Source organism: Oncorhynchus tshawytscha, linkage group LG18 (genome assembly GCF_018296145.1).
Source record: "Oncorhynchus tshawytscha isolate Ot180627B linkage group LG18, Otsh_v2.0, whole genome shotgun sequence".
In the NCBI taxonomy this organism is placed as follows: domain Eukaryota; kingdom Metazoa; phylum Chordata; class Actinopteri; order Salmoniformes; family Salmonidae; genus Oncorhynchus; species Oncorhynchus tshawytscha.
This window is the reverse complement of record NC_056446.1, coordinates 31,998,064-32,025,883: the sequence shown is the minus strand read 5'-3', so window position 1 is coordinate 32,025,883 and position 27,820 is coordinate 31,998,064. Positions and strand designations below refer to the sequence as shown.

The following is a 27,820-nucleotide window of genomic DNA, read 5'->3' as shown; positions in this document are numbered from 1 at the left end:
ATTGTGCATCTGGGTGCATGGTCAATCCGACGTCTGCATTGGCCGTGCAGCATTTACGGTGATATGGCCTGAGCGGAACTCAGGGCATTCATACTTCTTGCGCTTTGCGGATCAGTGCAGAGCTGTTGTCGAGGAAGTGAGTTTGTGTTTATACACGATGTACCGCCTCGCCTACCGTCAATCAATTGCGTCACACCCTCCATATGGAGCCTCCGACCACATTTTCAGATCAAGCATACATTTGATTTCAGTCTAGGCCTCCGCAATAGATACATTCACCGAGGTGGGGGCAAATATATATTTGTTACTGCTCGACTAAAACAATCTCGGTCGACCAAAGAATCGACCAGTTGACTAATTTGCGTCAGCCCTACTTTACTGGCATACAAACTGTGGATGGAAACGTGGTTAGTGAATAGGCCGACTTTACTACCACAGTGGAATTACTTTGCAGTATTAATGCATGCTCATATGATGCTACAGGTAAAAGCTGAAGGAATTCGTTAAATTAAACAACCAACCATATTTCAGACAGGATGCTTTATTTAATAAAAACAAACAAACTTAGAAACAGAACATTGTTCTCTGGAAAAGAACTTGGCAGCCCAACAGAAAAGACAAAAAAATGATCCTGGGAAATTAAAATGCCCCCCCCCACACACACAAAACGATCTTGAATTATTAATTCTTGAACTCCCAATTTGATAGAATTTAACCGAGAAACAAGATAAGTAAATATGACATATTGGGCTGTTATCTTGTAGGGCTAATGTGAGCGTTTTGCTGCCCCCTCTCTGGACAGCCTGTCAGCCTCCTCGTTTCCTAGGTACCCAGCGTGGCCTGGGATGTGCAACTGGAGAAAGAAGAGAGAGAGAAGAGAGAGTGAAAGGCAGAAGGAGACTGTTAATAGTTTCAGTTGTGCATCATCCATCCATGAAAGTTCCAATACTTTTTTGGTCCATGACCCCATTTTGATATCAGAAAATTATTGTGACCCCAACTATGTGAAAAAGTGGTGTAATCAACAGCCAATGACAGTCATTGCAAAGCAGTCAAAGTATGGGTGTACTTGCATGTCCCGGTGGATCAAAAGTAACAGTCAGTATCTGGTGTGGCCACCAGATACTGGTGTGCAGTGCATCTCCTCCTCATGGACTGCACCAGATTTGGCAGTTCCTGCTGTGAGATGTTACCCCACTCTTCTACCAAGGCACCTGCAAGTTCCCGGTCATTTTGAGGGAATGGCCCTAGCCCTCACCCTCCAATCCAACAGGTCCCAGACGTTCTCAATGGGATTGAGATCCTGGCTCTTTGCTGGCCATGGCAGATCACTGACATTCCTGTCTTGCAGGAAATCAGACTGCTTGTTCTGCGCGTGGTGGCATTGTCATGCTGGAGGGTCATGTCAGGATGAGCCTGCAAGGAATGGTACCGCATGAGGGAGGAGGATGTCTTCCCTGTAATGCACAGTGTTGAGATTGCCTGCAATGACAACAAGCTCAGTCCAATGATGCTGTGACACACCGCCCCAGACCATGACGGACTCTCCACCTCCAAATCGATCCCGCTCCAGAGTACAGGCCTCGGTGTAAAGCTCATTCCTTCGACAATAAACACGAATCCGAACATCACCCCTGGTGAGACAAAACCTCGACTCGTCAGTGAACAGCACTTTTTGCCAGTCCTGTCTGGTCTAGCAACGGTGGGTTTGTGCCCATAGACTACGTTGTTGCCGGTGATGTCTGGTGAGGACCTGCCTTACAACAGGCCTACAAGCCCTCAGTCCAGCCTCTCTCAGCCTATTACAGACAGTTTGAGCACTGATGGAGGGATTGTGCGTTCCTGGTGTAACTCGGGCAGTTGTTGTTGCCATTCCCGCAAGTGTGATGTTCGGATGTACCGATCCTGTGCAGGTGTTGTTACACAATGTCTGCCACTGCGAGGACAATCAGCTGTCCGTCCTGTCTCCCTGTAGCGCTGTCTTAGGCGTCTCACAGTACGGACATTGCAATTTATTGCCCTGGCCACATCTGCAGTCCTCATGCCTCCTTGCAGCATGCCTAAGGCACGCTCACGCAGATGAGCAGGGTCCCTGGGCATCTTTCTTGTGGCGTTTTTCAGTCAGTAGAAAGGCCTCTTTAGTGTCCTAAGTTTTCATAACTTTGACCTTAATTGAGTACCGTCTGTAAGCTGTTAGTGTCTTAACGACCTTTCCACAGGTGCATGTTCATTAATTGTTTATGGTTAATTGAACAAGCATGGGAAACAGAGTTTAAACCCTTTACAATAAAGATCTGTGAAGTTATTTGGATTTTTAAAAATTATCTTTGAAAGACATGGCCCTGAAAAAGGGACATTTCCTTTTTTGCTGTGTATATATCACACACACATCCCGTACTCAAAATCATATATATACACACACCACACACACACACAGTGCCTTTGGAAAGTGTTCAGACCCCTTGACTTTTTTTACATTTTGTTACATTACAGCCTTATCCTAAAATGTATTACATTTATGTTTTCCCTCAGCAATCTACACATAATGAGAAAGCAAAAACAGTATTTTAGAAATGTTTGCAAATGTATAAAAAAATGTATTTAAGTATTCAGACCCTTTGCTATGACACTTGAAATTGAGCTCAGGTGCATCCTGTTTCCATTGATCATCATTGAGATGTTTCTACAACTTTGAGTCCACCTGTGGTAAATTCAATTGATTGGACATGATTTTTAAAAAGGCACACACCTGTCTACATTAGGTCCAGAACAAAAACCAAGCCATGAGGTTAAAGGAATTGCATGTAGAGCTCCGAGACAGGAATGTGTCGAGGCACAGATCTGGGGAAGGGTAGCAAAACATTTCTGCAGCATTGACAGTCCCCAACAACACAGTGGCCTCCATCATTCTGAAATGGAAGAAGTTTGGAACCACCAAGACTCTGGAGCAAAGTAGAGATCCCTGATGAAAACCTGCTCCAGAGCGCTCAGGGACAAAGGTTCACCTTCCAACAGGACAAGCACACAGCCAAGACATTGAAAGAGCTGCTTCGGGTTAAGTCTCTGAATGTCCTTGAGTGGCCCAGCCAGAGCCCGGACTTGAACTGAATCCAACATCTCTGGAGAGACCTGAAAATAGCTGTGCAGCAACACTCCCCATCCAATCTGACAGAGCTTGAGACAATCTGCAGAAAAGAATGGGAGAAACTTCCCAAATACAGGTGTGCCAAGCTTGTCACGTCATACCAAAGAAGAGTCGAGGCTGTAATCGCTGCCAAAGGTGCTTCAGCAAAATACTGAGTAAAGGGTCTGCATAGTTATGTAAATGTTTGAAGTATTTTTTATTTTTTATAAATTAGCAATCATTTATAAAACCGGTTTTTGCTTTGTCATGATGGGGTATTGTGTGTAGATTGAGGGTAAACAACTATTTAATCATTTTGAGTAAGTCTGTAACCTAACAATGTGGAAAAAATCAAAGGGTCTGAATACTTTCCTAAAGGCACTGTTTGTGTGTATGTTTAATATATATCTCACACACAGTACCAGTCAAAAGTTTGGACACACCTACTCATTCAAGGGTTTTTCTTTATTTTTTACTATTTTCTACATTGTAGAATAATAGTGAAGACATCAAAACTATGAAATAACACATGGAATCATGTAGTAACCAAAAATGTTAAACAAATCCAAATATATTTTACATTCTTCAAAGTACCCACATCAAGTTGCCTTGATGACAGCTTTGCACACTCCTGGTATTCTCTCAAGCAGCTTCATGAGGTAGTCACCTGGAATGCTTGAAGGAGTTCCCACATATGCTGAGCACTTGTTGGCTGCTTTCCTTCACTCTGTGGTCCAACTTGAAAAACAAATTACATTACCACTAAGCGCAAACCAGATGGGATGGCATATTGCTGCAGAATGCTGTGTTAGCCATGCTGGTTAAGTGTGCCTTGAATTATAAATAAATCAGTCTGTGTCACCAGCAAAGCTCCCCCACACCTCCTCCTCCATACTTCACGGTGGGAACCACAGATGCAGATCATCCGTTCACCTTCTCTGTGTCTCACAAAGACACGGCGGTTGGAACCAAAAATCTCTAATTTGTACTCATCAGACTAAAGGACAAATTTCCACCGGTCTAATGTACATTGATCGTGTTTCTTGGCCCAAGCAAGTCTCTTCTTCTTATTGGTGTCCTTTAGTAGTGGTTTCTTTGCAGGAATTCGACCACGAAGGCCTAATTCACACAGTCTCCTCTGAACAGTTGATGTTGAGATGTGTCAAGTTACTTGAACTCTGTGAAGCATTTATTTGGACTGCAATTTCTGAGGCTGGTAACTCTAATGAACTTATCCTCTGCAGCAGAGATAAGTCTGGGTCCTCCATTCCATTGGTGGTCCTCAAAGAGAGCCAGTTTCATCATAACGCTTGATGGTTTTTGCGACTGCACTTGAAGAAACTTTAAAAGTTCTTGACATTTTCCGGATTGACTGGCCTTCATGTCTTAAAGTAACGATGGACTGTCATTTCTCTTTGCTTATTTGAGCTGTTCTTGCCATAATATGGACTTGTTCTTTTACCAAAAAGGGCTATCTTCTGTATACCACCCCTACCATGTCACAACAGAACTGACTAGCATAAATGCATTAAGGAAAGACATTCAAAAAATTAACTTGTAAAAAAAACCTTGTATGAATAGGTGTTCTAAAACCATTTTCATATCAGGAGACCTCACATATTTCTTTATTTTAGTCATATCGAGAGCAGCTTACATTAGTAAGCCCATACATTTTCACACTGGTCCCCCGTGGGAATTGAACCCATAACCTCTATCAACTGAGCCACACAGGACACACGACCCAATCATCATCCATAGTTTGGGAAACTATGTTCCATTCTTTGAAACCCACTACACTTGAAGTGAAAATATTAACAGATATGTAGAGCAACAGGCGTCATTGATATTTACCCATACAACCTTCAGCTCTTCATTTAACTTGTCAAGTTTTTCAAAGTCCTCTCTGTTGATGATAGGGCCACCAGATTTGAGCCTCCAGTTGTTCAGCTTCCAGTTCTTCACCCAGCTGGTGACGCCTGGAGGAAACAACACAACAGTCATTAAGATAGCCGCATTAGCAGGCCTAGCTACTAACGTTAGATGCTGCATCATGCCTGCAGCATCACACAAAGCCATGTCACAATCAGTCAGTCCCTTGCTGATTGAGTGTTAGTAAAGTGCTATAAGCAGCACACACATACCATTAATGGTGAACTTGCTGTCTGTATAGAGCACCAACTTCTTGATGTCCATCTCTTTGGCCTGCTCCAAGGCTTTACAGGCTGCCTGTGCCATTCAGAAGCAAAATGTGGGATTAAATCTCTGTGGGCTTACAATCCAAAGGTTGCTGTGGCAATTCCATTCAAATAACAGCAATCTGGTTAAGAGAGTTCAGAATTAAAACAAATAAGACAAACACAGTACTTGCCTGTAATTCTGCCCTCTGGTTGGTCTGTCTTCCATCCAGCGGTTCTGCTACATTCCTACAGTAAAGAGTCCACATGAAAACCAACCCACTGTAGTGTCAAACAGTCTATGAGTTATAACCACAGACCCAGGCCTACTCACAGAGGATGGTCACGTCCCCAGTACACCCCGATCCCAGCTCGGGCTCCGGCCTTCCCATTGCCTGAACAGCAGCCATCTGTGTACACCACCACTGCATCACCTGGAAAAACAGACTGTTTTCTTAATCATGTTTAATTAGTTTTCAATCATCATTATAGGATATTTTCAGCTACTATAAGCTATATTTGTAAGTTTGGGGTTTATTTGTGCATGTTTATGTGTATGTGTATATATGACAGTCAAACATTGTGTTTTCCTTCTTGATTCTTTGCTTAATTTATTATTACTTTTTGATGTGTACTGCTGTATTTACTGATTTTATGTTGCCTTATATGGAATATACTAAAAATAATTGTTCACAAAAATTGTTTTACATTTCTAAACAAAAACAAGAAATACAATTTAAAGGAGTAACAGGTATATTTACCCATGTAGGTGAATCCATCAGAGCTCTTTGAAGATGCACAGCTGTCTTGAGATGCCTCCTGGGAAGGTTTAGCTCGTTTGGCAGGGGACACCACCTCCTTCTCCTCCTCCTCCACGTGATTATAGTGTCTCTTCTGACCAATGGGAATATACTCAAGGGCCTCCGGGGCCCTTCGTGGGAGTGTTGCCTCATAGCTGGTTCCTGAAAGATAATACCTTGGTCTGAGTAGAAGTCTGATTCTGCTGTGCCTGAATGGTGCACTACTTGTCTAATGACAAGATAGGCTGCCCATTCCTAATGCCAGTAACAACAGTACCCATTGTATTGTCATTTCACAAGTACAGTGACCCATAGAGAAAGAACATAGCCATCGATCTACCCTCTGACACGTCTGGTGTTATCGACGTTGCTTTGCCTCTGACAAAAGCCCAGGCATCCTTTTCAGCAGCAAACTTCTTGTAGCTGGCATGTGGGAACTTGTCAATTTGTTTCTTACATTCATCCCTGAAAAAGTAAACACATGATATTCAATGTGAATAGAAATGACAAAATGTGTCTAAAGACACACTGCAGTGGTAACTAGCTCCCTAGCTAGGTAACTACTACACAGCTCACCAAGTTTGGTAAACTCCAGGGTTTAATCCTTTCCTCACAGCGTAGAAGAATTTGCCTTTCACCATCTCCTCTGTGCCAATGCAGACTGCCCTGTGTATTATACTATAAAGAACGGGTAACCTGAACATCACTTACACCAGCAATTATTTAAAAGTGGAAGCACCGGTCAGTCTTGATTTCAGAAATGTGAACAAGTTGAACAAACTAAATAGCTGTGTTAAAATGCAAGGACAACTATTAGCTAGCCATCATTGGAAACAAATATAGGTATGTAAACAGTGGCTAGCTTGCTAAACCACTAACCCAAAGCAAACACATTTTGCTAGCTACTACCTAACGACCGTAATGTCAACACACAACTCTACAAGTTAGCTATACATTTGAACATGATCTACGCTGACATTCTTACTTTTGGACTCGGTATTTACATTAATTACTTCAAAGTTCACGATATCTGCTGCACTGATCTGTTGGTGTTAAAAATCATACTTCCGTTTTCCCATGATTCCTTCCACGACGTCCTTGTATACTCCTCTCGCGAGATTCCGACCTCTTCCCCGGCCGTCGTTGATTGAGGTAGGTCAAGATAATGCTCCCACTGGTCGAAATTTCTTGTCAAACTGTTGTAAATGTGCACAGAATTTCCTCGTTCTTGTATCAGAGTTCATGTAAGACTGTTGATGCGTTAGATTATTATATTTAAGGTTTTGGATGGCCGTTGTGTAATTAATTGTATGAAGTGTTTCAGGATAGACCTAACATGAAAACGGAAAGGAGGCATAGCTGGCGCGTTGAGGCCCATTTGTTCTTGTAAGAATTGCCTGTAGTTCGTCGACTAGTGGCTTTTTTAACCGTTTTAATATTTTCCTTTTGTCAAGTGTCCTGACAGTTGTTTAGCCTGAGGTATGGTTGAGTACTGTCAGGCCGTTGCTAGCTAACGTTAGCCATTTGATAATGAACCTGGTTTAAAAACGGCCAACTGGCAAACGTTAGCTAGCTAATGTTAAGTAGTTAACTTGGAACATGCGACCTTATCTCCTGTACATTGTTTGATGCAATAGTTACTTGTTAGGTTGTTTATGATGGCATGGCTGCTAGCTAGCTAACGTCATTTGTATTTTGAATGTGTACATGAAATCAGCCGTTGTCGACTGTTCGTTTGATCAACCTTAGCCGATAGCGCTAGCTAGTAACTGCATGTCTGTATGGTGTGATGGAGTCGGCATGGACCACTCGGCTAAAGTTGGTTAGTTTCAGTGTGTATACTACATTACCTGAAACCGTGCATGATGTTCAAAGACATACAGGACTCCGGAGTATGCTCAAATGGTAGTCTTGTCTTTCATTAATTCCAGAGACATAGGCCATGTTCAGTACCAGCGCCAAAATCGTGAAGCCCAATGGCGAAAAGCCAGATGAGTTCGAGTCTGGAATATCCCAGGTAAGCTATGTCAAATCTGTCAATATATGGCACTGTATAAAACTTCCTTAGTCGCTTGGCTAATGCTGTAAGCCATATTTAACATGTCAGCCTTCTTTCTAGGCTCTCCTGGAGCTGGAGATGAACTCAGACATGAAGGCTCAGCTGAGGGAGCTGAACATCACTGCGGCAAAGGCAAGGATCCTGTACTGCATGTCTTGTACTTGCCTTCATTCTGACTGTTTGCTCAGACCATTTTTGGATAACTGAAGATGAAAGTGGTAGGAGTTTGTCTGACTCTTAGTAAACTGTGTTTGAGTTTAACCCCAACGTGGACATCCGGTGAGGTTGCTCTCGCATGGCTCTGTCCTTGTGGCGTATGGGAGCGTAGTACTTCACAGTGCTGTGACGTACAGTCCCGTTCCACGACGTTGGAGAGCAAGCTTTGTCCCCGGCCTTCGGGCTGGTGAGGACGGCGTTCTGTATATTCCTACATCTTCCCAGAGCCCTTTGGGCCATGACTGGGGGGCTAAACCATGCAGTGCATACAATTTCATTCAGACAGCTGAAGCACTCAAAGCATCTATTGAAGTGTTTGTATTTTCCTCAATTTGTGCTCTAACTGAAATGCTATTCTCTCCCCCAGGAAATTGAAGTTGGTGGTAGCAGGAAAGCCATCATCATCTTTGTCCCCGTGCCCCAGCTGAAATCTTTCCAGAAGATTCAGGTGCGACTCGTGAGGGAGCTGGAAAAGAAGTTCAGCGGAAAACACGTCGTCTTCGTTGCACAGGTTAGGGTGATGTCTTGCTGTCCTGTTTTCCACGAGTTGCAGGGGCAGTTTGCAGAGCTGTTGCGGTGACCCCACTGTCGGTTAGCTTGGTTATTTTGGAGAAGTCTATTAAGACTTCTTTAGTGCTCAAATATACATGTTTCTATGCTGTGAGTGTAGCATAATATCAACGTGGACATCCGGTGAGGTTGCTCTCGCATGGCTCTGTCCTTGTGGCGTATGGGAGCGTAGTACTTCACAGTGCTGTGACGTACAGTCCCGTTCCACGACGTTGGAGAGCAAGCTTTGTCCCCGGCCTTCGGGCTGGTGAGGACGGCGTTCTGTATATTCCTACATCTTCCCAGAGCCCTTTGGGCCATGACTGGGGGGCTAAACCATGCGGTGTACATTATTTAGAATGCTTGTTGGGCTTTAAGTCTCCATGTGTAAATTGGTAAGTAAAGCCTTGGTGTTTTTTTTTTTTTTTTACTTTCAGAGGAGAATCCTGCCCAAACCAACCAGGAAAAGCCGTATCAAGAATAAGCAGAAGCGTCCCAGGAGGTGAGTTCTGTTGTCACACCTGCATGTCCACGACTACATGCTGTATGGAAGAACATGTATTATAGCTTTAAAGTTAGAGCAAATGGGTGCTAGGTTTAGAAGTTGAAATTGTTGTGCCATATTTGATGCTGCCATACTTGCACACCCTATTTGGACACAACGTGGACATCCGGTGAGGTTGCTCTCACATGGCTCTGTCCTTGTGGCGTATGGGAGCGTAGTACTTCACAGTGCTGTGACGTACAGTCCCGTTCCACGACGTTGGAGAGCAAGCTTTGTCCCCGGCCTTCGGGCTGGTGAGGACAGCGTTCTGTATATTCCTACATCTTCCCAGAGCCCTTTGGGCCATGACTGGGGGGCTAAACCATGCGGTGTACAATTTTACTAATACCATGTCGTATGCTTTTAATGGAATTTTATAGGTTATTATATAGCTACAAGATTAAACTGGGACAAACCATATGATGCAACATCAACTTTCCTTCCTATTACCTTGCATTACCCTATGAGTAGGTGTTTTAAACCCAGTGTCCTGGCTAAATTCCCAATCTGGCCCTCGTACCATCATGGTCATCTAATCGTCCCCAGCTTCCAATTGTCTCATTCATCCTCCTCTCCCCTGTAACTACTCCCAAGGTCATTGCTGTAAATAAGAATGTGTTCTCAGTAAACTTGCCTGGTAAAATATAAACAATTATAATCTAAAGCAGACTCTGCTTGTCTCCAGTAATGATTTCAAAATACCTGTATAGCTATTTGATTGTTGCCCTTTCAATACATGCATAAAGAATCTTCCTCTGATTTTGAATGAGACTGTTTGTAGGAAAAATAGTTTTCGCAAGGTTTAGAGCACTTCTGTAATTACCTCAAATGTCTAATGCATGTTGTGATTTGTTTCTGCAGCCGTACTCTGACTGCCGTGCACGATGCCATCCTTGAAGACCTGGTCTTCCCCAGTGAGATTGTTGGCAAGAGGATCCGCGTGAAACTGGACAGCAGTCGGCTCATCAAGGTCCACCTTGACAAGGCTCAGCAGAACAATGTGGAACACAAAGTGAGTCGTGTTGCAGTTTGTTCACCCACCTTAACCCCAACGTGGACATCCGGTGAGGTTGCTCTCACATGGCTCTGTCCTTGTGGCGTATGGGAGCGTAGTACTTCACAGTGCTGTGACGTACAGTCCCGTTCCACGACGTTGGAGAGCAAGCTTTGTCCCTGGCCTTCGGGCTGGTGAGGACGGCGTTCTGTATATTCCTACATCTTCCCAGAGCCCTTTGGGCCATGACTGGGGGGCTAAACCATGCAGTGTACAACTTATCTTGACTGATGTCTCAAATGGTTTATATGTGCTGCAAATGTCTTTGGCAAATGTGCCAAATGCATGCCTTTTGTGTTAATTGCAATTGATATATTGATCATCATAACCTGTAAATGTTGCAGTCTATGCAGTGGTTAACCAGTGGTTGCCTTTATTTTCAGGTTGAGACCTTCTCCGGTGTCTACAAGAAGCTCACAGGCAAAGATGTTGTTTTTGAATTCCCCGAATTCCAACTGTAGAGTGCAGATGACAAAATAAATGAGTTTACTCTCAATGTCATTGCTCTGTGTTCTCTGGGGATAGGGTGGTCAGTCATGCCAATCCCACACATGATGGTCTAGCCCAGGGATCCAACCCAGTTCCCGAAGAGCTAGCCTCTTTTAGGTGTTCTCCTATCCCTGTTGTAACTAACCCGGTTCAGTTTCTCAGCTAATTATTTGAATCGGGTGCACTAGATGAGGGTTGGCGTGAGACTACAGGACGGTAGCTCTCCAGGAACAGTTGGAGAGCCCTGGTCTAGAGACCAATATCCTTTCAGAAAAGTATGTCAGTCAGAAGGACCATTAACTTGAGTAACTGAAGACTTGGAGCAGCCTTGATGACTGATCAGTTGTATTGCCACATCCTACAATTTGTGGTGCTAGGGGGGCTTTTCAGGTTGCTTTTGGGCCTCTGTAATGGTAGTATTCAATGGGTTTTTTTTGCACACTGGAAAATGTCCTGATCCAATTATTAGATGTTGAGTGGAATTGACAGGTAATGTATTTGCCTATGTATAAATCCACCATTTGGTACAATCTTCACTGGGATATGTGCCCAATATAGGCTATTGCCCACAACAGTCAAGTTTACGCTTATGTTGTGCAGTGTGAGGCCACTGCGGGAGCTATGGGGCTGCATGGACCAGCAGTCCATAAAGTAACATGGCAGGTATTGAGGCTATACGTTGTTTCCTTGAGGAATTCTAAAAATATAATCAATGGAGTAACCTTAGGTTTTGAGATATGAAGACTTGAAATAAACATTTTGTAAAAAATTCTAATCAATGGGTAAATCACTGACTGCAGGATACAGCCTGGATGTGGACACGTCCTTTACCGGAATTACTCGCCCTCTGCCACTTGGCACTGGAGAAGCTCAATGATCAACCGTTTGACAGTTGCGCTCCGAGTGATGAGCTTGTTCCTATGACAGCTGAAACAAGTTGGTTGGGCGGTGCCCCACTCATTCATATCGTGTGATTCCTGATGATAGTTCTTGATTTGATTGATTGCTATTGCATGGGATAGTTGAGCTGAAGCCTCGATACTCTGGACTCCTGTCATAACTACTTTCCCATCACCTATCCAGGCAGTCACCCACCTATGACTCAACATGTACTCAGGTAACACCATGTCAGATACTCAACATGTACTCAGGTAACACCATGTCAGATATTCAACATGTCCTTGGGTAACACCATGTCAGATACTCAACATGTACTCAGGTAACACCATGTCAGATACTCAACATGTACTCGGGTAACACCTCCATGTCAGACACTCAACATGTAGTTACACTATTGCTTTCGTCGGTTAAAGCCCACTGAATGCTACACCTGTTTGGTTAATGTTTTGCAGATGGGGGATTGATAGACTGAAGGACTAAGGTCGAAAATTAGCCTGTTGCCTATAACCGGCACTTTTTCTGAAAATGTTGACTAATGTACACTGTCCCTGCAAAAATAAACACAATAAAGGCCTATGGCCTTGGGCAGAAAGACGTATGTGGTTTCAAATTTAGTTGTATGTATGGGATACGCATGGTGTACAACGAAACGCTACAGGTTCCTTCTGGACAATGCAACAATAAAAGATTAGTATACCAACATAACTAGAATAAACATTTTAGCATCAATATAGTACAGAAAGGCCCCCCCCCCCCACAATATTTACATGTAAGTGGGGTGGGCAGTGTATTCTGAGCAGTATAATGTGAGTGATAGCAGCAGTTGTGAATATGTGTATGTAGTATGAATGTACACTGAGTATACCAAACATTAGGAACATCTTCCTAATATTGAGTAGCCTCAATTCATCAGGGCATGGACTCTACAATGTGTCAAAAACGTTCCACAGGGATGCTGGCCCATGTTGACCCCAATGCTTCCCACGGTCATGTCAAGTTGGCTGGATGTCCTTTGGGTGGTGGACTGTTTGGGTGGTACACACGGGAAACTGTTAAGTGTGAAAAACCCAGTAGCATTGCAGTTCTTGAAATACATTTTTTTGTCTAAGCCCATTCACCCTCTGAATGACACACACAAGTCATGTGTCAATTGTTTCAAGGCTTGTCTTTCCCACATCATCTACACTGATTGAAGTAGATTTAACAAGTGACATCAATAAGGGATCACAGCTTTCACCTAGTCAGTCTATGTCATGGAAATAGGTGTTCTTAATGTTTTGTGTACTTAGTATGTGTGCTATGGTGTGGAGAATAACGACAGGTGTTTAGTCCAGTTCAAGTGTTCAGCAGGCTTGGAGACAGAAACTCTCTGAGCCTATTGGACCTAATGCTCCGATAAGGGAGAAAACAGCTCATGGCTGCGGTGTGTCGGGTCCTTGATGAAGCGTCGTGCCTTCCTCAGGCATTTTAGAGTAGATAGCCAGTCAGATCCAGTTGGATCTGGTGGCGCTGGTCAATGGTGGGGTTTGTCTGGGCTACAGCGACGCCCACTTTGGCAACCCACGGAAGAGGATTTTATGTTATTATTGAACTGTCTACCAACAGTTCAATGGGGCTTCTGTCATACTGAAAAGCAAGAATCATTAACTTCAGTATAGATAACACTGGAATATAACATTAAAACAAATAGGGCAACATACTTTACCACTGTTGCTTTTGAAAAATTAAAGTGTCTATCTAATTTGGTGATCTGTCTTTAACACTTGAAGTGCACACATATAGGCAGATGTGCCTACATGTTTCAATCCAGAATCTCATTCTTAATGCATACCATTGGTAATGAATATATCAAAAAGAGCAGTCTATAGGATGGGTTGACCGTAGTATGTCGTACCTTCACAGGTTTGGGAAGATCTGCTAACATGGGTGATGGATGGGAGACAGCACGTCGACTGGACATGCCCAAAAACCTGGAGGTAACATCAGAGCTCACAATTTAGCACATGCCATAGAACTGGGTGGTGTTCAGTAGGTGGAAGTGGTTTGAGACAGGGAGCAGGAGGCTGAGTGGCTGTGGCTCATAATAATGGCCCGAACGGAGCAAATGCAATGGCCTCAAACTCAAGGAAACCATGTGTTTATGTATTTGATACCGTTCCACCTATTCTGCTCCAGCCATTACCACGAGCCCATCCAAATCAAATCAAATTTTATTTGTCACATACACATGGTTAGCAGATGTTAATGCGAGTGTAGCGAAATGCTTGTGCATCCTCCCCAATTAAGGTGCCGCCAACCTCCTGCGAGAAACACTCATCTTGGTTTACATTTCAAAACGTATTGCTATGTTGTGCCATTTTGTATAATCTGGTGACGTCATACGTTGCTCCACTGGTGGATGGGAAGGGCATCCTACAGGTACCATGTTATGAGGGGGCCGTCCTCAGACATCCTGGAGTCATCAGCCAAATCCAGATAGACACCAGCCACTTGGTAGCCTGGTGGTTACCAGCATTGGGCCAGTAACCGAAAGGTCACTGGTTTTCATCGTCAAGTAGGTGAAAAATCTGTCGATGTGCCATTGAGTAAGGCACTTAACCCTAATTGGTTTTCGATAAGTGTCTGCTAAAGTATGCAAATGAAACCACTTCAAAGGTAGAGTAACACACGTGCATGGACACACACACTGGTACTCTCATTCACCCTACTGTACAAACAGATTTTGAGGCCCTGCAAAGTTCCAATATTAAGGGCTTTGTTGCATGTTATGACAGTAACAGTTTGGGTTACAAGGTATCACATTGTAACAGGTTGGGTTACAAGGTATCACATTGTAACAGGTTGGGTTACAAGGTATCACAATGTAACAGGTTGGGTTACAAGGTATCACAATGTAACAGGTTGGGTTTCAAGGTTTCACAATGTAACAGGTTGGGTTACAAGGTATCACATTGTAACAGGTTGGGTTACAAGGTATCACTTTGTAACAGGTTGGGTTACAAGGTATCACAATGTAACAGGTTGGGTTTCAAGGTTTCACAATGTAACAGGTTGGGTTACAAGGTATCACATTGTAACAGGTTGGGTTACAAGGTATCACATTGTAACAGGTTGGGTTACAAGGTATCACTTTGTAACAGGTTGGGTTACAAGGTATCACAATGTAACAGGTTGGGTTTCAAGGTTTCACAATGTAACAGGTTGGGTTACAAGGTATCACATTGTAACAGGTTGGGTTATCATCACTTTGTAACAGGTTGGGTTACAAGGTATCACTTTGTAACAGGTTGGGTTACAAGGTATCACATTGTAACAGGTTGGGTTACAAGGTATCACAATGTAACAGGTTGGGTTACAAGGTATCACAATGTAACAGGTTGGGTTACAAGGTATCACATTGTAACAGGTTGGGTTACAAGGTATCACAATGTAACAGGTTGGGTTACAAGGTATCACAATGTAACGGGTTGGGTTAAAAGGTATCACAATGGAGACATCAACATAACGCCTCTGTGGTAAACACATTGGCCTACTGTACCGTCTACGGAGATGAAAAACATCCCACCAGACAGAGCTTGTGCTACTCTTACTGCATCATGTGACGTCAACACACAGGAAACTTCCCAGACTCCTGTAAGATAGAAGCGTGCTATCTGACCCCTGTGGAGGAGGGGCAGTATGTAAATGGCAGGTGGAGCGGCGATCCAGGAAAGATGTGGCAGGTCCTTCTGCCCCTCCAGAAAGTATGTCCAGCATTTTCCTAGAATTCACTCCATTTGTTGCAATGCCTGGGCCTGTCAGAGTGCTGATCGAGGATCAGTTTTGCCTTTTAGATCAGAATAAATAAGATGACATGGGAGGAAGTGATCCTAGATCAGCACTCCTACTGAGACTTTATCAATATGGGCCCTGTTCATTTTCATCCAGAAAGTGTTTTTCAAAATCTTAATCAATTCAGTATTTAAATGTCCATATTCCAGACAGATGGGTAGATGGCAAATATGTGTGTTTCAAAGACTATTAGTTAGGTAAACAATATTGAATGTGTATGTATAATAACTAAATCAAATCAGGTCTTGGCAAACGTGAGGGCGATGTCTGCCATATCTTTGAGCGGTGTTGCGCTTTACGCTTCACTCTATTGTATTTGAATCACGCAAGTTTCTGTGAAAGTAAAACGTCCTCGAAGTCGACAGTCGATCCAACCAACGTACTTTTTCCCTCGTGCAATTGCACCTGAATTCTGCTTCAGTACCAAAACAACCAGTGATGACAATAACAGTAAAACACATATATCTGCCTAGTCAAATGTGTGCACTGTAAAAAGGAAAATAATACTGTACTTTTCCATTTGTATAAATGTTTTCCCACATTCGTAGCGCTTTGTAGCCTATGCCTATCACCGCAAAATTGTTTTTCTAATTTGTTAGGTCACGGCATCAGGTGATGAAGTAGGCAGCAGGACTTGAAATCCGTAACAGTGGACATTTGCATTCATGGCTCATTTCGTCATGCAAGTATGGATGAAAACAAGGTAGGCCTTACTAAATATGTGAGATTTTCAGAACTGGCTCAGTAGATCATGTTTAGGCTACAATGTAGGCCTAGGTACTAAACATCCCTGAACGTTAAATCAGACAAGCTACCCTACTTAAATGTAGCCTAACATTTATTTGACCATATATGCGACAATCAGATGGAAGTAGACCGAATTAAAACAGCCTAGTTAGGTACAGTATCTTTGCAACATTGAGTTGCCTTTTGTTACAGACAGGTAGGTAAATACTGCCATCTAGTGGATAGGCTATAGTAAGATTTACGTGTCTATAAACTGCAATATTTTGATTAATTTTTAAACGATTTGAAAATACTGTTGTTGAAGAGAAAAAATATGATAAACGATTTATATCCAACTTTAAAAAAAAAGGTTTGCAGGCATGTATAGCCTGATCATTATTATCAATATCAAACTATATGTCCAGGCAAGTTTGTCTATAACAAAACAAAACAACTAAAACAGATTGAGCCTTCAATCTCCTATTTTATGTGGACAAAGCTGGTGTTTCTGTGATACTGAAGACACTGACATATAAAACTGTATAGGAAATGGGCCTAACTGCAATTTAGTATAGGCCTATTTATGTATTCATTCATCTGTATATCTCGTTATTCCCCATTCATTTGAGTAAACATTTCCAATGTTGCCTACCCACTAAATTGACCAAACTTCCAAAAGATATACTGAACAATATCCTAGTCTACGGGCAAGTGTTCTGGAGGGCTGCTGATAATAATGGCGTTTGATTGTAAAGCAGGTTTGGAAAAAGCCTTCCAAAGCGTTTGGGTTTGTCTGAGGTTTTGGGTTTGATGATGTCTTATTAATAAAAGCGTAACATGCTGACTAGCCCGGGCGCGCGCCTGCGTCATCTCGCGCATGTTGATTTTGTCCACTCACACCAGACGCGATGAGGACAAGCAGGTTGAAATATCAAAACAAACTCTGAACCAACTATTTTAATTTGGGGACAGGTCAAAAAAAAAATGTATGGTAATTTAGCTAGCTAGATAGCTTGCTGTTGCGAGCTAATTTGTCCTGGGATATAAACATTGCTTTGTTATTTTACCTGAAAAGCACAATGTCCTCTACACAGATAATTAATCCACAGATAGGAAGGACTTCACCTGTGTCTTGGTTCTGGGTTGAGGGCTATTCCTGATGGACTCCACTTTCTCCACCTGAGGCCGAACTTCACCCTTACCCAGCTGGTAACCCAGGTACTTTGTCTCCTGTTTCGCCCACTCACACTTCAGGAGGTTAAGCGTGAGGCCTGCTTCATGGATCTTCCCCAGGACGCTGCTAAGATGCTGTATGTGCTCCTCCCAGGAGTGGCTGTAGATCACCACGTCGTCCAAGTAAGCAGCACAGTAATCGTCACAGTCCTGGAGGACCTTGTCCATCAGCCTCTGGAAAGTCGCAGGGGCCCCATGAAGGCCAAACGGCATGACCTTGAACTGGAACAGGCCCATTGGCGTCCGGAATGCAGTGTAGGCCTTGGATTGTTCATCCAGGGGCACCTGCCAGTACCCTTTGCAGAGATTCAATGTGGTGATGTAATGAGCTCTACCTATTCTCTCCAGTAAGTCGTCAATGCGGGGCATGGGATAGGCATCAAACTGGGAGATGGCATTCACCTTACGGAAGTCCATGCAGACGCGCAAAGAGCCATCCTTCTTTGGGACAATGACAATAGGGCTGCTCCATTCACTTGAAGATGGCTCGACAACATCCATCTCTATCATGGTGTGGACCTCTTCCTTGAGGGCTACCACCAGCCTCTCAGGCACATGGTAAGGATGCTGGCGGACAGGGTTCTGGCCAGGTTTCAAACGAATGACGTGTTCCAGGACTTTGGTTCTTCCTGGTCTCTGACTGAAGAGGGCCGGATACTTGCCAAACAGCTGCTTCAGCTCATCTTGCTTGTCTTCTTCCAGGTGAGCCAGTATGACTTCTGCTCGTTCTTTCCATGCCTCTGTGACTCCATCCGACTCATCCTCTTCTACTCTGCGGACCAGAAAGGACTTTCCTTTGGAGAGTTCCTCTTTCTCCTCCCAGGCCTTGAGAAGGTTCACATGGTAGGTTTGCTTCTTCTTACCCTTGTCCGGGTGCAGCACCTCGTAGGTCACTGGGCCCATCTTCCTCCCGATTAGGTACGGTCCTTGCCATTGCGCAAGGAGCTTGCTGGTAGACGAGGGAAGGAGGAGCAGGACTTTCTGTCCTGGCTCAAACTCTCTGTGGCGAGCGTGCTGGTCATAGCCTCTCTTATGGGCCTTCTGGGCTTGCTGAAGGTTTGCTCTAGCTTCCTCTCGGTACCGTTCCAACCTGTCTCGCATCTGGAGGACATACTGGACAATCCCCTGTCCTGAGGTAGCTACTGGGGAACCTTCCCAGCACTTCTTCAGCAGGTCCAGTGGTCCTTGCACTGGCCATCCATAGAGGAGTTCGAATGGCGAGAAACCTGTCGATGCCTGAGGCACCTCCCTGTAAGCAAAAAGCAGAAAGGGTAACCACTTATCCCAGTCTTTACCAGTGTCAGCCACAAACTTCCTCAGCATGTTCTTGAGCGTTTGATTGAATCTCTCTACGAGCCCATCCGTTTGGGGATGGTAGGGAGTAGTCCTCAAGCCTTTAATGCCCAGCTGTCGGTGGAGTTGAACCATCAGTCGCGAGGTGAAGTTTGTCCCTTGGTCCGTCAGGATTTCATCTGGGATTCCTACACGAGAGAAGAGCTGAACAAGAGCACTGATTATCTTTGGAGTGGTTATGGAACGGAGAGGGAAGGCTTCTGGGAACCGGGTGGCATAGTCACAGATCACCAATATATACTTGTAACCTGCACTACTCTTCTCCAAGGGTCCAACAATGTCCATTGCAATTCTCTTGAATGGGGTAGAGATAACTGGCAGTGAACATAGAGGAGCCCGTTCAGACCTACGGACAGCACTGGTTTTCTGGCACGTGGGGCATGATTTGCAGTATTTTTGTACATCAGTATACATGGAGGGCCAAAAGAAACGGGAGCCTAGCCTAAGATAGGTCTTATGTTGCCCTAGATGGCCTGCCCATGGAACTGTATGTGCAAGGTTGAGAACAAGTGGTCTACAGGTAGTTGGCACCACCAACTTCCTGCTATCTGCCTCTGACCCAAGGTAGAGTATGTGGTTGTCTACTGTGTAAATCCCCCCACATAAAGATTGACTGTCCCCAGCTAAGGCCTTGTCAAACAAACATTTCAAGGTTGCGTCACACTTCTGCAGAGTAGCAAAATTTTGTGGAACATCCCATTGCACCTCTAACCCAGACACATCAGCAACAGGTACAGGGGTTCCCACATACTTCTCAAGACGCCGCTGGCGGCGTGACTTTCTGGGCCCTTTGGTTCCCCCCTCGCACAGACTATCACACAAGTCAGGCAGAGGTTGTAAACCAGCTTTGGCCTGGGCACGAGTGACAACTGAACATGCCATCTGAACATCAGACTGGCAAACTGACTGCTCATATAGCTGACCCCCACACTTCCCAACAGATCAGAGAGTACAGGCACATCCCTCCCCAAAATCATCTCAAAAGGTAGCTTCTCCATTACCCCAACTTTGAGGAGGTATTTCTGACCCTGAATCTCAACTGTGAGCTCAGCTGTGGGCTGCTGTGACTGGTCACCATGGACACATTGGATCAGTGTCTGATGACCATAATCAATGTCATTAACAGGTACATTACCTTTTCTGATCAATGACAGGGAACTGCCGGTGTCAATCATTGCAGTAAGACTTTTACCATTCACTTTTACAGGTACGAAGCATGACCCTTCCCGAGTCTGTCTATTCTGAACACCATCCCCCTCTCTGGGTACATAACAGTAACCTGAGAGCTTGGATTTACGTAGCGGACACATTGAAGCTTTGTGCCCCTGCTGCCGGCAGTAAAAACAGGTCAGACCCCTCCCATCAGAGCGAACTGCATGATCCCTTACCTCCCTCCCAGACACATAACCCCCAGAGTTACCTCCACCATCTCTGGCGTTTCTGATGTCCCTTGTGTCTCTGAGACTCCTTGGAGCGGGTGCTGCAGGTTGTGGTGGGCCCCCTTTACGTGCATTAAGATACTGCAGTGCAAGCTTGGCCGCCATAAGCCCGTCCTTGGGCTCGTGCTCTCGGACCCAGGTTCGAATGTCGTGTGGTAGAACTTGTAGAAGTTGCTCGAGGATGATGACCTCCCGATTTCGTCCTGTGTCTTCTCCCCGGTCGAACCCATCGTCGGTAGAGACCCTTGAGGCGGTGGTACGTCTCTGTCGGCGACTCACCCGATGGCGTTGATGCAGCTCTGAAGCGTTGACGGTAGGTTTCCGGTGAGATGTCAAACTTCACCAGCAGCGCTTCCTTCAAGCCCTTGTAGACATTGGCCAGCCCCTCATCCATTGCTGTGTAAGCCTCTAAGGCCTTGCCCGTGAGCAATGGGACAAGCCTGCAGGCCCACTCTACCTCAGGCCACTGCCACGTCTTAGCCATGCGCTCAAACCTCAGCAGGTAGTTTTCAATGTCCTCCCCCTGCTGGTATGAGGGCATCTTTGGCTCCTTCCTCAGGAATGCTGGAAGATGGACGTTAACACTGCTGGACTGGTCTCCTGGTGCTGGCCTCATTACTGCTTTGGGTGCCTGCTGTGGAGTTGAAGTCCCTGCTGCATCGAGCCTTTGTTGTCCTGGTGTTGGAAGACCCAATCTTGGGCTCTCACTGACGAGTTCCGCCTGGTGGGGAGCTGTGAGGATAGATTGGCGTAGGCCACGTAACTCCTGCTTGAGGTCTTCGTCCCTCCTCTCAAGGCAGGTGAAAAGTTGCCGAAAAAGGGTTACCATGGTTGGGTGTGGTTCTGGTCCCCCAACTGCTCCTTCAGTCAGCAGCTCACCCAGTTCTGGTTGTCTTTGGCCCCGCGGTCGGGCTCCTAGTTTCTCATACTTGACCTCTTCTTCACCAGACGATTCCATGGTATTCCACCCTGGTTCAACTTCAGGTACCTTTTCTGACAGTTGATGCTGTTGCTGAGAACGCAATCCTGTACGCATTCCTTTACCTCTCTTGTTGGAATTCACTGATTTGCGGTACGCCATCCCACCACTGCCACCATATGTCACGTAGAGTAGGCCAGATGGCTAAACTGGATAACCTAACCTCTATAAAAATAAAAAGATGGCGGAACCGCAAAAGTTCTTCTGTGCAAAGGTGTTTATTTACAAGTGATTCCGGAACAGAAAATAACAGTACTGCCATCAACGTCTACCTTATGGGACAGCTTAACAACAATGCTGCCCCATCCACAGCTCAATCCAAAAAAATCCCCCTTAGAGACTGGAGAGAGGCTCCTTTTGTAGGGCTAGCCCCTCCCCTCAGAACAATTAACCCTAATTAATTAATCAATTAACAATACAAACCTACATTTTCCATGAACTAAACATACTAAAGGATATACATTGCAACACGGTTTTAAACAATATCACAACATAACATTTACAACATTACATCATTACTGACAATATCTTTCAATATGCCCATATGCATTAATGAGCCATTTGGGACAGGCACTATAAAGCCAACCCAATTCCCTTAGCTCGGGTCCTTTTCCAGCATACCCAGAAGCTACAGAGATGGAGAGAGAGGAACAGAACAAACAAACAATGCGCTCATCCACAACATTGATAAGTATAATAATTATTGTATCTCTCAAATATGAACATTGACAAGTGTGAAATGCATGCACCAAGACAGAAGTTAAATTGTGTGTCGACCCACATTGTTAATTTATGGTATAATGGCGCAGGGAGGAGTGATGAATATGTGTGTGCGTTAAAGAACCAAATGCTGCCCGCGGCCAGTGACGGACTTCAACGTCACAAGCTCCTCCTTCAGGCTTCATCTTCTTTGGACTTTATATGGCGGTTGGCAACCAACTTTAAAGTACATGAAATATTGGGCAGTGTAAAAAAGAAAATAGTAATCTAAGCATGCCTTTGCTTGAACATAATGGCTCAAAAATATCTAGGCCTACCATTTTCCCAAACATTCACAATCATTAAGTTAGCTCTGATTAATGTGATGTCCTTTGCAGGTATCTAATCAGACATTGACCTTTTTGAATTAATGAATTCTTGTAGGCAGTAAAGAGGGATGAAGATGATCCTCAGAGTAAGGGGGAAGGAGGTTGATGAGGAAGAACCGGTGGCCCAGCACAAAATGGAGGCCAAGAAAAGGAAATGGAAGATTAGTGCCAAGAAATCAGGGGAACAGGGCACTGACAACGATGCAGCTCAGAGATTTAGGCCTATACCATGGGTTCTCTATATCTGTCTGTGATGTGCAGGTTGTCATCTGTTTTCAATGAAACTGTAGTCTAATTGTAGTCAAATGGTGTAGACAGTATGAAAGGTTACATGGATGGTTTTATTCAAATAGACCTATAAAACAGTTATACTGTCATAATTAGAGCATAGTATTGAGAGAGAAACATATAGATTTCTCTTACATTTTCTTGTACTTTCTCAACGGCACTCACATCTTTAGAATTCAGGAATAAACACCTGGACAGAGGATCTGTAATCGATCTCCTGGAGAGAAAAAAGCTCTTAAGGCCGCATTCGGCCAAGGCAACGAGGATGAAATGGTTGAGTACTGCTACCCAATCCTCATCTCATTCCTTTGCAATCTCACTGATGAGTATGTTAGATGTCCTGTTTGTCTGTCGTCTGTGATATGTGCAACATTTTTCAACATTTATGCAGAAAGAACTAAACACCAACTAAAAACTGAAACATGTTTATTTTTTTCTTCTCTAGGCAGTGGCATTCAGAAATCCTGTACATTTCCCCATCGGCCTTTGACATTGGATGTGGGAGTGATGGTATTATTTTATTGAATTCAGAGAAATGGATTAGCCGTGGAATTATGGTCTAATATTATATTCATTAATCTGTCATATCAGACTGGATCCAAGTTTTGTCGGCAGACAAGAAAAACTATGTTGATCAAATGCCTTCCGTTCAGTATCTAAAATATCACAGCTGCATTGACAAACTTTGTTCTGTTTGTTCCATACAGATGACCAAGGAACAACTTGTCAGATTGTACAAGATCATATTGACTTGTATTAATCAGACCACTCTGCACATCCTGCTGCCGGCCCTGGACTGCATACTGGGGGTGACAGGCTTTGATGAGGACGACACTGACTTACCCAGAAGGGGCGAGATCCTTCGCTGCCTTTGACCAGGAAAGACTGGAGCTCATCGAGGAAGTGAAGTGTATGGCGAAGGAGTGGCACCAGGGCTGGTGGTTTCAGGTCCAGCACGCTCTCTTCCAAGGTGCATGTTCCCCACAAGCTGTTAATGTGTGTGTGGAGATCCCTGATCATTTCTCCATTGAAATGTACATATTTCTCAGATTTCTAGCAGGTGCATTCCACGCCATCTAATGCTGTAGAAAATGTTGTATCAATTCACATTATTTGAGCAGATTTTAATTAATATTTTGGGGGGGGGGAAAATCAGGCACAAATGTGAATTATATTTACAATACTAGACTACATATTTCATATCTTAATCTTTTGTCACAGAAAATTTTCCTGCTGCATCAGGAGCCTCGTGAGTCCCTGAAAAAAGCTGTTTTCTTTCTCTCCATGCGGGGGCAGTCACTGGGATCAGGGCTTGCTATCAAAATCATTCTCTCTCGCTCAAACGCTAGTCCTAGGTCCTATTCCTGCAACACTCAAATGTACCAAAATGTGTCTGAAATGCAGCCATACACATCAACAACCGTCATTTTAAATAGCCTAATAACACAAGATAGATATTGGTCTCCATTAGGCTACGACATACAAGTGTATCCTAAGGTCTAAATTGTGGCCTGAGCTGGTCTAGTGGTTAGGGTGGCTGCCTTCTGAATGCACACGTCAGCATTGATTTTGATCAAATAAGGACAGTCCAAGGATATTTTAGCCTTGATCTTGATAAGAAATGACCATACCAGAAATAGGAAACAAATCAAATAATAACAGTAGGCTACAACAACATTAGCTTCCATTCATACAAAGTGTCGGGTAAATTGCCACATTAGATTTGCTGTGGTAAAGAATAAAATACTTGATTTCTATTGTATGGAATGTTTGCCAATAGACACATGACCATTAGTGTGTTCAAAAAGGACTAAGTTGTTCTGATTACAACCAACCAGAGAGCGAACATATCTTGAAACTTTGGTTGTAAGCAGGACTGTAGTACTGACATAATTTTTAAAAATTATTTTTTAATGACGTGACCAATAATGGTTGCAATTGAGATCAGCTGTGCGGGGCAATTTAGCGCAAATTGATGGTTTAACGAGACATCAGCTGGCGATAATCTAATCTAGTGCCATTGATGGTTGTAATATGCCCCTTGTTATTTGATTATATTCCAATAGGCTACATTCTGTAGGCTTTCCATTAGCCTATCCATTGTCACATAATGAATGGTGTGAAACCCCATAATAGGCTAGAGTGTATCCCTGGCTGAATTGATGAGCTGATTTGGGCCATCAGTTGATGGACAGATCAATAGGCCTACTGTAGAAGGGTAAACTTTCCTCCAGTGTGGATGCTCATCCATATTTTATAGTTAGGCTATGTAGAATTTGTCAATATTGTTCTGGTCTTTGGTGTGGATTGAAAGCCTGTATTCTGTGGCTTTGATATTCAATTTTGTAAAGCTGTGACAAAATGATTTGAGCCTATCCAAAGACGATTTCGTTAAGCTGAGACACGTTTTTTTGATGTGTAAATGATCAGACTATTAATTTTACTTGTTTATTTAAAAAAATTAAAAAAAACTTATGGTCCTAATGTAGGATCTGGCTGGTCACTATCGTCCAGCACTGGGCGCAAACTCATAACCTTAACCACTCTGAATGCCTAAACTGGTAACCTTTGAGTTGTTTCTATTTTAACCCTGTAGCCACACGGTATTAACCCTGTAACCATGTTGGGGGGGAAAAATAGACATTCATCCATGAGTCAAAGGTCAGATTCAAACCCATGCTGACTCTGGCATATGTGTACTGGAGTCAGTGGCTGTATCTGCTGGACCACACAGGCACTGAGGAAATCGATAATTTATTCTGCCTATTATTTGCCTACAACATATAATAAAACAATTTATATATAAAAACGGATTTTCCCAAACGAATAATACTTATAATCTACCTGTACAAATATATCCATAAGAATTCACACGAGATGTGCTCTAACAAACACGTAACCTACATAAGGTACAATGTAGGATGGTGTGCATTGTATACAAACACAGCTTCCAGCTGCCCCTGGCTGTGATTCTAAGTATTTCTTCAGATATTAAAATCCTCCTGCCACAGGATTATTTTGCTACTGTGACGAAAGAGGTCAAATTAAGATCCGACATCTGTAACAATGTTTGTTGGATTTGTTTTCAAATAACGTATCAGTAAGAGATTGATTTGATCATGCATTGCTTGTTCATTTTGAAGTTCCCAGAGCTCAGTGAAAGTCCACCTAGAGATGTCAGACAGTATCATCAGCAGTGTCCAGGAGCAACTGTCTGACCATGAGATCCTGCCCACCTGAGCTGACCATTGGCCTTATCAAGGAGGTGAACAACTCAACTCTGCCTTCTCTTTGACTATCAGCAGAACCCTTTCAGGGCGGTCATCCCCTTTTGCCTCTGGTACTCAGACAACTGAACAGATGGTCAACATGGTCCAGAGATTGTTTGATGATCACACAAATCCAATGGACCAATTATATGTTGAGTCCTGCATTCCACCTGCAATAGAGGAGGTGATTGTTTTTGAAGACGTTGGATGAATTGATAAAAAGAACATTGGGAATTGGCTAAGCTGCTTCGAGAAGTTTAAATGTTGGCATCTGGCGGTGCCCTTGTGGTGGATCACCTGCATACTGAAGACTCTCCTGTTCCAGAGGACCTGAACATATGCTGCCATTCAAAGATTTGGGGTCATTTAGAAAGTTCCTTATTTTTGAAAGAAAAGCACATTTTGTCCATTAAAATAACATGAAATTGATCAGAAGTACAGTGTAGACATGGTTCATGTTTTTGTAAACATTGTAAATGACTTTTGTAGCTGGAAATGGCTGATTCTTCTTATTGAATATCTACATAGGCATACAGAGGACCATTATCAGCAACCATCACTCCTGTGTTCCAATGGCACGTTGTTCTAGACAAGTTTATCATTTTAAAAGGCTAATTGATCATTAGAAAACACTTTTGCAATTATGTTAGCACAGCTAAAAACTGTTGTCCTGATTAAAGAAGCAATGAAACTGGCCTTTGGACTATTTGAGTATCTGGAGCATCAGCATTTGTGGGTTCGATTACAGGCTCAAAATGGCCAGAAACAAAGAACAGTCTATTCTTGTTCTGAGAAATGAAGGCTATTCCATGCGAGAAATTGCCAAGAAACTGAAGATCTCGTACAACGCTGTGTACTACTCCCTTCACAGAACAGAGCAAACCTGCTCTAACCAGAATATAAAGAGGAGTGGGAGGCCCCTGTGCACAACCTAGCAAGAGGACAAGTTTGAGAAACAGACACCTCACAAGTCCTTAATTGGCAGCTTCATTAAATAGTACCCGCAAAACACCAGTCTCAACGTTAAAAGTGAAGAGGCGACTCCGGGATGCTGGCCTTCTAGGCAGAGTTCCTCTGTTCAGTGTCTGTGTTCTTTTGCCCATCTTTTCTTTTTATTGGCCAGTCTGAGATATGGTTTATTCTTTGCAACTCTGCCGCAACTCTACCATTGGAACACAGGAGTGATGGTTGCTGATAATGGGCCTCTGTAAGCCTATTGCAAGGCATTGGTGAAAAACCTTGACACTCTGTCAAGTGCCAAGTTCAAGACTAAACCCTCAAAGGCTGTGAGCGAGATTATACTGAGAAGGTTCAGTAGCATTACCTCTGGTTTGGTTCAAACTTCCCCTACATTTAGTGCCACTCCTAGCTGAATACGTCTGGCCCATCTGACAGGATCCTTGATTCTGTGGCCCCTGGGCTCATACAGACCAATGTGGATTCTGAGGCGTCTAAAATAATTAACATCTTTAAAGATGATGTCAAAGACATTGTGAAGCAAGCTGAATCAGGTCAATCAGCAAGCACCCAGATATATCCCCAAGTGGGACATTGTATGTCAAAGCGGAAAACATTCCATGCAGCTCGTAGACTCTGCGTCAGTCTTCAGGTAAAACTCAAATAATTATTCCTCAGAATGAATGGAGCTACAGTCCAAGAGGAAGAATTTCTGGAGACAACGGACTCCAGTGCTGTGCTCCCAGAA

General features: G+C 43.7%; 2 protein-coding genes and 4 non-coding genes across 10 annotated transcripts; 5 read left to right on the top strand and 1 right to left on the bottom strand.

Annotated features, from left to right (window-relative positions):
* Positions 1-521: 521 nt before the first annotated feature.
* Positions 522-7,185, bottom strand: LOC112217880 (ribonuclease H1). Of its 5 annotated transcripts, none has more exons than XM_024378483.1 (9): positions 7,103-7,185; positions 6,675-6,776; positions 6,439-6,563; positions 6,060-6,260; positions 5,633-5,732; positions 5,493-5,547; positions 5,266-5,350; positions 4,976-5,100; positions 522-853 (listed from the first exon to the last, which is right to left on the bottom strand). In XM_024378483.1, exons 2-9 carry the CDS (start codon positions 6,737-6,739, stop codon positions 767-769), a joined length of 843 nt encoding a protein of 280 aa, XP_024234251.1. In that variant the 5' UTR covers positions 6,740-6,776; positions 7,103-7,185; the 3' UTR covers positions 522-766. The 5 variants fall into 5 exon arrangements, with proteins under 5 accessions (XP_024234251.1, XP_024234250.1, XP_024234252.1 ...); XM_024378482.1 differs by having other exon boundaries at positions 7,084-7,177; XM_024378484.2 differs by having other exon boundaries at positions 6,675-6,794; positions 7,084-7,157.
* On the top strand, positions 7,171-11,016 carry LOC112217881 (40S ribosomal protein S7). Its single transcript, XM_042300945.1, has 7 exons — positions 7,171-7,250; positions 8,030-8,115; positions 8,218-8,289; positions 8,741-8,884; positions 9,360-9,424; positions 10,328-10,478; positions 10,904-11,016. Exons 2-7 carry the CDS (start codon positions 8,041-8,043, stop codon positions 10,979-10,981), a joined length of 585 nt encoding a protein of 194 aa, XP_042156879.1. The 5' UTR covers positions 7,171-7,250; positions 8,030-8,040; the 3' UTR covers positions 10,982-11,016.
* On the top strand, positions 8,421-8,645 carry LOC121840015. Its single transcript, XR_006079316.1, has one exon. It is a non-coding gene; the product is annotated as a small nucleolar RNA SNORA73 family (small nucleolar RNA).
* On the top strand, positions 9,051-9,275 carry LOC121840012. Its single transcript, XR_006079313.1, has one exon. It is a non-coding gene; the product is annotated as a small nucleolar RNA SNORA73 family (small nucleolar RNA).
* LOC121840016 lies at positions 9,581-9,805 on the top strand. Its single transcript, XR_006079317.1, has one exon. It is a non-coding gene; the product is annotated as a small nucleolar RNA SNORA73 family (small nucleolar RNA).
* Positions 10,515-10,739, top strand: LOC112218139. Its single transcript, XR_002948586.2, has one exon. It is a non-coding gene; the product is annotated as a small nucleolar RNA SNORA73 family (small nucleolar RNA).
* Positions 11,017-27,820: the final 16,804 nt, after the last annotated feature.